The sequence below is a fragment of the Balaenoptera physalus genome (assembly GCF_965194825.1).
Source record: "Balaenoptera physalus genome assembly, chromosome: 15".
Lineage (NCBI taxonomy): Eukaryota > Metazoa > Chordata > Mammalia > Artiodactyla > Balaenopteridae > Balaenoptera > Balaenoptera physalus.
The window spans coordinates 76,438,071-76,450,926 of record NC_138894.1 but is presented as its reverse complement, the minus strand read 5'-3'; the positions used below and the strand labels follow the sequence as shown (position 1 = coordinate 76,450,926).

The window sequence follows — 12,856 nt, the reverse complement described above, 5'->3', positions numbered from 1 at the left end:
GCTGGTGCAACAATAGGGGGCACGGATATAATCTTCAATGGAGTTCACATCTTCCATTTTTCTTGGTCTACTGTTGTTTTGGTGGACATCCTCTAGTGGATTACTAAGAAAGGATATATAGCAAGTCAACTTTATTAAACCCTCCACTCTGAAAATATAATTGTTCTAGCTTTACTTTTGGTTAATAGTTTGGCTGGGAATAGAATTCTAAATTGGAAGTAATTTTCCTTCACAGCTTTGAGGGCATTGCTCTTACCTCACATCCAGTGTTGCTATCAAAGTCCTAAACTATTCATTTTCCTGATCTCTAGTATGTCATCTTTTTTTCCCCCTCTCACTAGAAGTTTGTAAGTTTCCCTTTGTTCTCAAGGCTCTGAAACTTAACTGTGATGTACCTTTCTGTGGGTATATTTTCATCCATTTCCCTTGGGTACTTGTTGGGTCCATTTGATCTGGAAATCAGTTTAGGAACATTTCTGGAATTGTGCCATTCCATCATTTCATCCCTCTGTTTTCTCTGTTCTCTGGAATTTTGTTATTTTAGATATTGAACCTCTTGGACCGATCATCTAAGTTTCTTATCTTTTTTTCCCTTTTCTTTTCTATTTGTGTTTTTTGTTCTTTCTGGGATATTTCAGCAACTTTATCTTTCTGTCTTAATTTTGCTATCAAGATTTTAATTTCCAAAGCTCACTTTTGTTCTTTGAATATTCATTTTTAAAACATAATATCCTGTTGTTGTTCATGGATTATTAATGTCTCATCTCTCTGCTAATCTGTTTTCTCCAGGTTGTTTTTTCTTTTTGTTTATTTGGTATCTATCGTGCATGGCAGAGGTTTTTCTCAGATGTTATGTATTTCTTGGCTGTAGTTACTTATATAGGGACAAAAAATGTGGTTGGCAGCTTGGAATATATAGGTGGGGCTTGTTAAGTTTGAGGAACACTGTACAATGATGTGGGTGGGCCTTTTGCTGGGGAACTCTCCATGTAAGTATCCTTAGATTTTCCTTCTTCTGCTGGCAAGATTCCCCAGAGAGTACTCTTCCAGTCTCCCGCATGAAGGGAGAGGACTGGCTGCCAGCGTTCCTAGAGCTGCGTGGTGGAGATGGCTGAGCGTGTTCTCAGCATTCAGCTCTTTTCAGGAGAGTACTGTTTTTTGAATGTAGTACCCATGCCCTCAATTGTACTAGTCAACCCATAGTTCAAAGACTTTCTGTCTTAAACTCTGTGTTTTTCCTGGGGATGGGAAGGAGGTGAGTAGCCAGGGAGAAGGAGGATCTGTTTCTCAATCAGCTTTTACTCAGTCCTCTTTATTTTAGCACTACTATCCAGCCCCAGTTCCAGATCCTTTTGAGGATTCTGTAGTATAATCAGTTTGGTTCTCAGCTTTCCCCACTGTTGGTTTAGGATCCATTTTTTATATTTTATTTCTGCTAAGTTAATTTCCACTTATCTGTCTGCTTTTTAATTTCCAAAAATTTGGTGTTACTGTCCCCACGACTGTTCTCCCTGTCTTTGTAGATTAGTGTCTTTAAAAAAAGATCTCTTTGCTGCAGTTTTAGTGGGGTATGGGGAGAGAACAAAATTAGATATGTGTGTTCAGTGTACCATCTTAACCTGGAAATTATCAGGTTTATATTAATAAGGACTGTTTTGGTTGCAAATAATAGAAACCTAATTCAAACTAGCTTAGGGGGAAAGGTTACTGGCTGCAGAAGCTGGGAAGAGTACCTCACAGGACTGAAGGAAGAACTGCATGAACCAGGACCTCAAGTTCTGGAAGCAGAACTTAGTGCTACAAAACCGGAACTCAGTATCACCAGGACGCATACAACTTACATATGTGTATCTGTGAGTGAGTCTGTCTCATGAATGCATGGTTTTATTTTGCAGACAGATTCTTACCGCACCTGGAAAAGATGGATGCTTACAGCCCTGGATTTATATCTTCTCTCTTTAATAACCTCATTGGAAAGAGAGCCTCTTTTCCCCTGTATCTAAGTGTAACTATAAGGGAAAGATTCTTATTGATCTGGCTCTGGTCACATGACTACCCGTAATCCAGATGGAATGGGAGAGGAATTTTCTAGAGGAAAGGGGGTACTTTTACCAGAACAAGGGGAGTAAGATGACATAGGGTAGACAAAAAAGTAATAGCTACCATAGTCCCCTGGTTTTCATGGTTTTCATGGTTACAATGTTTCATTGATATGTATAGGATAAATTCCTTTAAGTAGAATCCTGGATTAATTGCGTCTTTAATGTTGACAGCTGTTGTAAGATTGACCATCAGAAAGATGGTGTCAATATGCATTCCAGCCAGCTGTTTGAGAGTCCATTTCCCCATATCCTTACCAAATTAGGCATTATTAATCTTTTTATGTTTTTTCTAGTCTAATAGGTGAGTGGTATCTCATTATTTTAGTTTGTGTTTTTTAATTATTAAAAAAGAGTTTAACATCTTTTCAAATGTTTGCTGGGCGTTTGTATTTCATTTTTTGTGAACTTTTTTATTACTTTTAAAATTTTCTTTTGGATTATTGGCCCTTTCCTCATTTATCTTTTTCCTTTTTTGCTAATTGATTTTTGAGAGCTTTTGCTCATTAAATAAATTAACCCTTTGTTTTAACTTTTTTTTTTTATTGTGGTAAAATATACATAACATAAAATTTAGCATTCTAAGCATTTAAAAAAAAATTTTTTTTTATTTGTTTTTTGGCCGCACCACGCGGCGTGTAGGGTCTGAGTTCCCTAACCAGGGAGCGAACCTGTGCCCCCTGCAGTGGAAGCATGGAGTCTTAACCACTGGACCACCAGGGAAGTTCCTAAGCATTTTTAAGTATATAGTTCAGTGGCATTAAATATGTTCATGTTGTGCAACCATCACTACCGTCCATCTCAGAACTTTTTCGTCATCCCATTCTGAAGCCTTGTACCCATTAAATAGTAACTTCCTATTCTTCCTCCCCCCAGCCCCTGGTAACCAGTGTTCTACTTTCTGTGTCTCTGAATTTGACTATTTTAGGTACCTCATGTAAGTGGAATCATGCAATATGTGTCCTTTGGTGTCCGGCTCGTTTCACTTGTAATAATGTCTTCAAGGTTTAGCCCTTTGTTTTTATATGTAGTTTGGCAGCTTGTTGAATCCTCTCTTTTAATAACTGATGGTGATATTTTAAGCTGCTTGTCTACTTGCCTTATTTCTTTTTCTTTTTTTAAAACTGATTCATTATCATTTATTTTATCTACCTCTAGTATCTCGGAAAAGGAAAGCCAAGAACTGGGAAGATGAAGACTTTTATGATAGCGATGATGACACGTTTCTTGATCGGACTGGCCTGGTTGAAAAGAAGCGTCTGAACCGAATGAAGAAGGCTGGGAAGATTGATGAGAAGCCAGAGACCTTCGAATCATTGGCAAGTTTTATTTATAGAAGTAGCTGTGGTAGTTTAATTTTTTAAAAAAAATAATGTATTATTTAAATTTGTTTTATAATTATAATTTTTAAAGCAATAGCATTGAAATCTAGTACTGAAGTATAATTTTTGTGATCTGTAAATTTGATGGTAACAAACAACTAGTCTTATCCAAGTTGGAAAAAGTTTGGCTTGTTGCTGGAGACTATATCTGTCTCTAGGTGGGTAGTGATCCATTAATGAGCATTCTTCGGATATGATCTTACCCCCAGAAAAAGGAAGGAAAAAGTTCCAAATTGGGACATTCTGAGGTGAAATTGACTCTAGGCTTTTGGCAGCCAAGAATTGTGAAAGGAATTTTGAGGAGTGTAGTTTGGTAATACAGGCACACCTCAGAGGTAACTGCAGGTTCAATTCCAGACCACTGCAATAAAATGAAAATTGTAATAAAGTGAGTCACACGAACTTTTTGGTTTCCCAGTGCGTATAAAAGGTATGCTGTAGTCTATTAAGTGTGCAATAGCACTATCTCTAAAAAGACAATGTATATTTTAAATATACTTTATTGCTAAAAAATGTTAACCATCATTCTGTCAATGCAGGGTTGTCACAAATCTCCAATTTGTAAAAATGCAATATCTGCAAGGTGCAAGTAAAGTAAAGCTCCATAAAATGAGCTATGCCTGTAGTCTTAAACAGTGTATCCTTCATGAAATGATCATAAGATGACCTGTATTTTCACTATATTAAGTAGTATTCAGAGCTTAAAACATTATCTAACATCTATCCTTTTGATTCATCAATGAAAAGAAATGCCTTGAGTTCTTTCTTTTTTTAAAATATTTATTTATTTATTTATTGGCTACGTTGGGTTTTAGTTGCAGCACGTGGGCTCTCTAGTTGTGGCATGCGGGCTCAGTTGCCCCGAGGCATGTGGGATCTTAGTTCCCCTACCAGGGATCGAACTGGTGTCCCCTGCATTGCAAGATCGATTCTTAACCATTGGACCACCAGGGAAGTCCCTTGAGTTCTTTCTTTTGAGTAAAATAAAGTCTGTGTTCTGTACATTCCTTCTGTTTAATTCTTGATTCTTTAATTCAGATATTCATTCAATTAGATTTAAATAAACAAATGAAAAATGTTAACCCCATGAGGAGCAGATTTAAATGGACTTCTGAATTAATCCTCTTAAAACTTGTCACAATAATTAAAATAAGAGGAGGAAGAAAAGGAAAGCTACCACATTTTGAAAGAAGAAAAACATTTGCTAACCCTATTAATTTGGGTGTTACAGGTTGCAAAGTTAAATGATGCTGAAAAGGAACTCTCTGAAATTTCTGAGAGACTGAAAGCCTCCGGCAAAGGTAAGGTAATGACTCATTAAACAAATATTTATTGAGCACCTACTGTATGTAGTGCACTTTGCTAGGTACTAAGGCTACATTGGTTACTAAGATACTAAGATTTACAGGATATGGAGCCTTTCTAAGGAGCAGCATAACATTTTAGAACTAAAAAGAACATTATAAATTATTTGGTTCAACCTCTTTATTTAATAGATGAGGGGAATGAAGCCCATTGAGGCAAAGTGACTTTCTAAGATCTCCCAGGTATAACCAGTTTCCTTAATTCCTAATATCAGTAATGTCCTCTGTCCAGCTTTAAGTTAGTGACTTCTCTATGGAAACTTGGGCTGAATTTTAAAATATTTGGTGCCATCTTTCTAAACATGTATTATCCCTTTCTTGGACAGCTCTATCAGAGTCACCATCTCAGGACTCTTTAGATGCGTTCATGTCAGAAATGAAATCAGGGAATGCATTAGATGGTGTGTCCCGGAAGAAACTTCACCTGAGAACTTTTGAACTGAGAAAAGAACAGCAGAGACTTAAAGGGTTGATAAAAATTGTAAAGCCAGCAGAGATTCCAGAACTAAAAAAGTAAGTCTTAGTTATACTTGGAATTTTAAATAAGCATGTTCACAAAGATAACATTTTGAATTATATCTTTATTTTTTTAGGTAATCACTATGGACTAGAAATAGACTATAAGAAACTCTTTAAAGCACAGAAGGCAGTGGTTTCATGGAGTAACTAAAAACCCAGTTTATTTGTGAAATTTAAACCACTACTGGATTTTTAAGGAAAACTATATTGATTCCTGTTTCATTGGAGGGCTCTAAATTTTTACTTAATACTTTTAGTGCAGAGTAAACTTCTTTAAAGAGCAACATGCACAAAAGGTTAATTTCCCTAATATATAAAGACCTATTCACCAGAGACAAATGGGCAAAGGATGTCAACTGAAAGGGCACTGAAAAAGAAATACAAATAACTCTTAACTATATAAACTCAACCTCACGCATAATAAGAGAAATACTACAATGTAATACCATTTTTATCTATGATTTTAAAACCACAGATGAAAAGATATGAGTACAGATGGTCATTTTAATGCCTATATCTGTCATTCTTAAGAACCAGTTGATAACTCTTCAATATATTTAAATACTTTTTTAAAGTGGAATCTCTTCCTTAAAAAGGGGAAAAAACATAATCCCCTGAAGTTGATCTTATTGTTAACTTTGATTTTGGGGAAATTATTGGAAGAGATTAACCCAAATCCATTTGCAGGCATCCAGAAGATTTTTGAGTAATTTGTAAACAAGATTTTAAGAATAATTTTTCCCAGACGTGGCTAGTATTTATGAGTGAGTGAGTGTGTGTGTGTGTGTGTGTGTGTGAGAGAGAGAGAGAGAGAGATCCAGTCTTTCAACTTGACAATATTTTTAAATTGTCTTCTATGTGGTGTCGACAAATTTTGAAAATGTTGAGTAGGTGGTTGTAGAAGTAAGCAACCCTCAATAAACACAATCCAGATGGGCATCTCAAAAAGTGGTACTACCTAGGTGCGTTCACTCACTTATGAAGGTAGTTAAATATAGAAGGTTTCTTGTTTTCTTTAGGTCCGTGCTGTTCAGTACAGCACCCAATAGTCACATGTATATTAAAATTAAACAAAATTAAAAGTTCAGTTCTTCAGTCACGTTAGCCACATTTCAAGTGCTCAATAGCCACATGTGGCTAGTGGCTACTGTATTGGACAGTGCAGACAGAGGACATTTCCGTCATTCCAGAAAGTTCTGTTGGACAGTGCTGCTTTAGGTTGTCAGTAAGCGTCTACTCAGCCCCTCACCCCCGTGTACAAAACCTGTAACTTGATGCTGGGGGCATTGCATAGATGAGTATTTATCAATTGAGAGGCACTTCTGTTTACAAAAATGTAATGGCCAACCGTTTCTGGAGCTCTTGATCATCTGCACAGAAGATGTATCCCCAAATTACTAGCAGGTTTGTTCAAAGATTTATATGTAGTTTGGATATTTAATACAGTGATTCATAGATCAGTCTACGGAAGTCTATTTGCCGCAAATGATGTTTGAGTTACCTTACTGACAGTGAGGAGGTGGATTAGCACTAGAGTTAGACTTCCTGGGTTTCATTCTCAGCTCTGTCAATTAGTCTTTGGGAATTTTAAGGCAAGTTATGTAACTTCTTTGATCTTCACTTTCCTCATCTGTAAATTAGAATAATGATGTTGCAAAGATTAACTGAATAGCACTTAATAAAGTGCTGGCATATGTATTATCATTGTCATAATTTTTACTATCATTGATATACTTAGCAACTATTTGTGACATTGTTTTTGTGGAGAAAAGGTAAAAACTCAGGAGCCATAGCCCAGGTGAGACAAATTAACAGTGAGTTTTAATTCCAGCTCTGTAATCCTTTAATTTGCTAAGTCAGCCCTGAGAGGTGTTCTGAGCTAGAAGACACACATCAGCTTCCTCCAGAGCCTCCCCTCCTGCTGTCTGTGTGTCTGTCTTGTTCCTCCTCCCTTTCTTACTTTGGATACTGGCCTTCAGATGCTGTGTATCTTCTCCCTCCTCTTCTCACTTGAGGGTTGAACTTCTAAACTTCCTACCTAAGTCCACCCCTGCTCCACCCACAAGCAACTCTTGATTGTGATCCCATCTTCTACTTTTTCTTCTCCTTTGGGAGGCTTTGCATGTCCTCCAGGCCAGCCAAGCTATTTAATGGAGCTGAAAAATATCTGTGTTGCTCTTGCCTTTGCCTTTCCATGCTTCCTGACGCTTGTGGGGAAGGGATGTGAGGGATGTTTGACAGAGCGTCTTTAAGGCCAAGCAGGCAGGATTTCCACTGATGGCCTCAGCAAGGCAATGGGTCTGTCTCTGGTCCAGAAGGGGGGTGAGGCTAGGCTCAAGAGCACCACCGAGGGGGTAAGACTTAGGTAAAAGAAGGCAGGAGTGGAAATGGGGCTTCAGGGTTGAGCAGCGTAGTCAGTTTCTTGTATGGGCCCCTGTGAGCCAGGAGGGCCAGTTCTGTCCTTATATTCCAGAAGGCAGGGTTGTCCTGTAGTCAATGTGAAGAAAGCATAGGGCTTTCTCCCCTCTTTCTCCTCATGCTATCTTGTCATTGTCACCTCTGCCTACTCTCTGAGTGTCTTGTCAACTCAACTGCCATCCTTTTTGTTTTTCTTTTGCTTTGTTCTTTTTTCCCCTGCTCTTTTCTAATTTCTACAGTCTCTTCTTTTTGCTCTTCCTCAGCTTTACCCTCATGTGCTTAGCTTTTATAACTATATTCAGCCACTGAGAACATTGACAAGCTCGCCAGTTGTGGGGTCTCTCATTAAGTCTTTGTTGTTACTCACTACACAGGATATCCTGCCTCCCGCACCCTTTACACATACGTTTTTGTTTTTTAAACTTCTGTGCTCAGAGCTGTTGTGTGTGGTTATGATAAGTGTGGCCTCCAGGTAAGTAAGTCGAGCACTGAGTCCTCTTCAGAGGTTGATGGCAAATAGGGCTTTACACCATGGATCCACCTCCTGCCATTTAGTGGGGATGGGGCATGCCTGTGTATTCTCCTTTGCCATTGACCTGTGTACTGTAGGCATCATTTTATGAATGTGAAGTCATGTAGCATGTTGTAAATTGCTAGACTAAGGTAGTATCCTTATCTTGCCCGTAATACCTCTGTGTCTGTGACAATCAGCAGTGTTGTCCATTCAAACTTTGCTGGCCTGAATACCTCTTTCTTATTCGTGTATGCATAAATGTTCACTGTGGACAGTTTTGTGGTGCCAAAAGTTTGTTTACCATGGTATTTTTAGATAAAACCTTGGCCTCACTGGAATAGATAATTATTCTTTCTTCCTAGAACTGAAAGTCAGGCTACAGATGGAGAAAACAAAGCTAAAAAGCTTACACTGCCTCTCTTTGGTGCCATGAAAGGAGGAAGCAAATTCAAATTAAAAACTGGAACAATAGGGGTAAGTTGTGGGTCAGGGTGTTAAACTTTTAGCTCTTGAGTTATCCCGAGCTAATTTATCTCTTTTCTTTTCAAAACTCAGATGCCTCATCCCACAGTCATGTAAAAAGTGGCTGTGGGCTTGGTATGATCACATCTTTCCCAGGACGTCGTTCTTGGATTTTTCTCTTCAGCCTAGGCTTATCAAGAATTGATGAATCGATTCATGTGAATCAATTTGCATGTAACCGATTTGTGAATTAGAATACCGGTTTATTAATTTGTGATCAGTGTTGCGTTTAAGAAAGGGTCTCCTGTGGTTTCTGGGTTTGTTTGGGTTTTTTTGCTTTTTTTCCTGGTGGTTAGATGTTGTAATATTCAGAGTCAACTAACACTTGGTAGTAACATAATCTCTACACCTGGTTCTGCCATACAGTTTTTCTTACTTTGTTTAATCCTTCCAACACCTTATGATGTGTGGGAATTATTACCGCCCACAGTTGAGGAGCAGGGTCAGAGAGGTTAAATTCAAGATCACACCATCATTAAGTAACTAGATGCAATCAAATCCAGGTCTTATATCTCTTGAGTTGTGATCTTTCTACTATCCTCTAATACTTCACTGATGTATGTTTTTGCTCTTTGTACATCCTTATTTATAGAGTCAGTTTTTAAAAGGTTTTCATCACCCCAAAGAGCATAACCTTATGTATTAATGTGCTAGGGCTGCCATAACAAAATACCACACACTAGGTGGCTTAAACAAAAGAAATCTATTCTCTCACAGTTCTGGAGGCTAGGAGTCCATGATTAACATGCCAGCAGGGTTAGTTTCCTCTGAGGGCTATTTCCTTGGCTTGCAGATGGCTGCCCTCTTGTTGCCTCTTAACATGGTCATCCCTCTGTGCACTTGCAGCTCTGGCGGCTTTCCTTCTTCTTATAAGGACACCAGTCATATTGCATTAGGGCCCCACCCTAACAGCCTTATTTTAACTTAATCACCTCTTTAAAGACCTTATCTCCAAATAAGTAACATTCTGGGGTACTGGCGGTTAGGACTTCAACATGAATTTTGGGGGGACACAGTTCAGTCCATAACACCTTGAATTAGGGTAAACTGTCCTCTGGTGGCAGAGATCTGAAGTCCCAGCCATGTGTCCTGAGTGAGTACCATGTGGTTTACCTGTGATGGATGCTTTTCTGTGAGGTGGGGAGAGGGTGTTTTAGTTAGAAGAAAAACTCTTTACTAAAAAGTTCTCCTTAGGATTACTGAGCTAAATCCTATATTTAAAAAATGATATACCTAACATATACTTTGGTACTTTCTTCCTATTCTTTATGCTGTGATCAACTTTTTCTAATAATTACTTTTATTGAAAGGTCTTGATTAGAATATTTGACCTTATTCAAGAAATTTCTTTTTCTTCAGGATCTGTTTTACTGATTTACATATCTTGTTTCCTTGAAATTGTGTTAAATCTAAAATGAAAAAGCTGCACAAATGATTTATTTTTTAGAAATGTGTGTCTGATTTACTCCCTAGGAGATTTTGTAATGAATTAAGATTTGTAATGAATTTAACATCATGAGGGGTAACAGGACAGAATTCCTACAGCTGGTACTCAGTAAATCGTACCTGGAATAAATGTTTTTGTTCCCTACAAGCTGTTTCAAGTGTTTCATACTTAATGTTCTTTTGACCCTAGAAATTAACAAGCATACTTGTTAAGGATTCGTAGATGGATAATATTTCATGTGAAAGTCCTCCTTCCAACAAACTTCGGCAGGGTTGATCCGCCTAGAGAAGTTAGACATTCTGCTCATTTAGCTTAACCCCCTTGAAAAGATGTGTCTCTGTCATATTGTAGAACTGCTTGTTCATGGGTTTTTTTCCCTCATAGAAGTTACCCCCCAAGCGTCCAGAACTCCCTCCAACTCTAATGAGAATGAAGGATGAGCCTGAAGTAGAAGAGGAGGAGGAGGAGGAGGAGGAGGAAGAGCAAGAGGAGAAAGAAAAGGAAGAGCATGAAAAGAAGAAAATGGAGGCAGGAAGCAGTAGGCTACAGCAGGAGATAGAGCCAGAAGGAGCAGTGCAGGAAACAGGTCCTCCCACAGATTTCACATGTTCTAAAGAAACAAAAAATCATGGTAATGTCTTCTTTCTCCTTCCTGTGCTATTCAGTGGGCATATGCATTCATCGTGGATAGGTTTGAAAAAGCAAAGCCAGTTCTTGCCTGTGCATTTTGGCTTTGTGACACTTTGTGATGTGTGATACAGCTGACTCTGTGGAAACATACTTTCCTGGTCTTTCTCTGATTGCCAGTCATTATTTATCCTCATTGTAAAATAAGGGCAAGTATTTCCAGTGTATTCCAGAATTATGGAAAGTTGAAAGCTGTGGAATCTGAAACCACAGCAGCTGTGGAACAGTCCTGAGCTGCTGCCACTCTGTGATTGGAGGGCAGTGGAACAGGGCAGATGATGGGGCCTGATTAGGTGGTCTCGGGGTAAGCCTCCCCTTATTCATTTTTCCCCCATCCCCGAAACAGAGGCTAAACATAATTGTCCCCACTGGATGTACTTCTCAGGAAGCATCATGCCTTATTTATCTTTTTGCCCATGGTACCTAGCAGAGAACCTGACATGTCATATTCACCCACCTCAACAAAGGGCTGATGAAAAATATAAAAGAGGGAATTGATTAGTTTTTAAATATGTTTTCTTCTGATTATAAAAGGCATATATGTTCATTTTAGAAACTTTGGATCATACGTAAAAGTCCAAAGAAGAAAAGGGGAATCTCCCACGCCCAGAGATTACTGTTTATCTTTATAGTATCCTCTTAACCCTTGTCAGGTGCAGGGGTTATTTTCCTGCAGGTTGGCCAAACTGCTTAGCAAGATTAAGACTGCACAGAAAATAGGGAGCATGAGGAAAAGCAAAAAACACTGGCATTAAATGTGTGTGGGAATGTGTGCATATGGACTTCCAAAACAAACCAGGCAAGTCCATGTAAAAACACCAGGCCTGGTATGTAGACCTTCTCCTGAGTCACCTTCAGCTGTTTTAGACACAGACAAGTTATTGTTTCCTCATCTATGAGAAGTAAATCTTTTGTTTTTGCATTTTCCTTTGTTATTGGCACAATGCTTGGCCTTTTCAAAAAAGGTACTACACATACTTTTTTCAGAGTCTAATCTTTGATCCACCCATTGTAAGGGTGTTACATAAACAGGTCAGTGGGGAGGCGAGCAGTAAGTATTGTATTTTTTTGTTTAAGGGACCGAAGTAAATATGTGTGTCTAAAAATAGCAGATTTAAAAATTTGGTTTATAAGATACATTAATTAGTAAATCTGCAGCTGATTAGGGATTACTCCAGGCATTCATTTATTTATTAATTTATTTATTTATAAAATAACATTGAGATTGTATTGTACATGCTATTTTATAACCTATTTTTTTGTATGTCTTAAAATAGTCTTTTAAAATGTGGTTTTAATAAGGGGCAAAGTGGTCCATCACGTGAATGTGTCATAATTTACTTAGCTCCACATTATTATACATGTAAGTTATTTGTTAATTTTTGCTATTATAAACATACTTGTATATAATAAATCTTGGTGCTCATCTCTGATTATTTTCTTCGAATATGTTCCTTGAAGTAGAATTTCTAGGCCGAGGAATATGTACATTTTTAAGGGTTTGGTAAGTATTGCTAAAAAGTTTTACCTCAGAGTTGGCCAGTTTTTGAAGTGGAAAATTGGTGGTTCTCTGTTAGACCTCTGGAGACACATTTATTGAAAACCTTATTAAGGTTAGTTGAAGCTAATGATAGTAAAACTGGATGATTATGTAGGTACTTAGCTTTTCTTGCTTTTGATTTGTTTTCTTGGTTCCCCACCACGAATTAAGTAATACAGTATGCTTTGGTTCTGCATTTTATAGAAAACATGTCTCAACTCGGCCAAGTGGAACAGAATAAAGGTTACCAAGAGATGAGTGAGACAGCTGCATCGTGTGAGGAACCCTCAGGCAAGTAGCGCAGCGACTCCACTGCTGCTCCACACACAGGCAGCCAGCTGGTGTCAGAGAGGAGGGGGTGGCG

The 12,856-nt window shown here is 38.1% G+C and overlaps 1 protein-coding gene across 5 annotated transcripts in view; it reads left to right on the top strand.

Moving 5' to 3' along the window:
• Positions 1–12,856, top strand: part of SLC4A1AP (solute carrier family 4 member 1 adaptor protein) — an 88,849-nt gene that overhangs the window by 5,682 nt on the left and 70,311 nt on the right. For 4 of the 5 annotated variants that reach the window (XM_082427932.1, XM_082427935.1, XM_082427933.1 and 1 more), the window contains exons 6-11: positions 3,258–3,418; positions 4,713–4,782; positions 5,172–5,358; positions 8,659–8,770; positions 10,650–10,896; positions 12,697–12,783. In XM_082427932.1, the coding sequence (XP_082284058.1) occupies positions 3,258–3,418; positions 4,713–4,782; positions 5,172–5,358; positions 8,659–8,770; positions 10,650–10,896; positions 12,697–12,783 (864 nt within the window). The remainder of the gene's footprint in view (positions 1–3,257; positions 3,419–4,712; positions 4,783–5,171; positions 5,359–8,658; positions 8,771–10,649; positions 10,897–12,696; positions 12,784–12,856) is intronic. The other variant, XM_082427936.1, reaches the window with a different exon arrangement.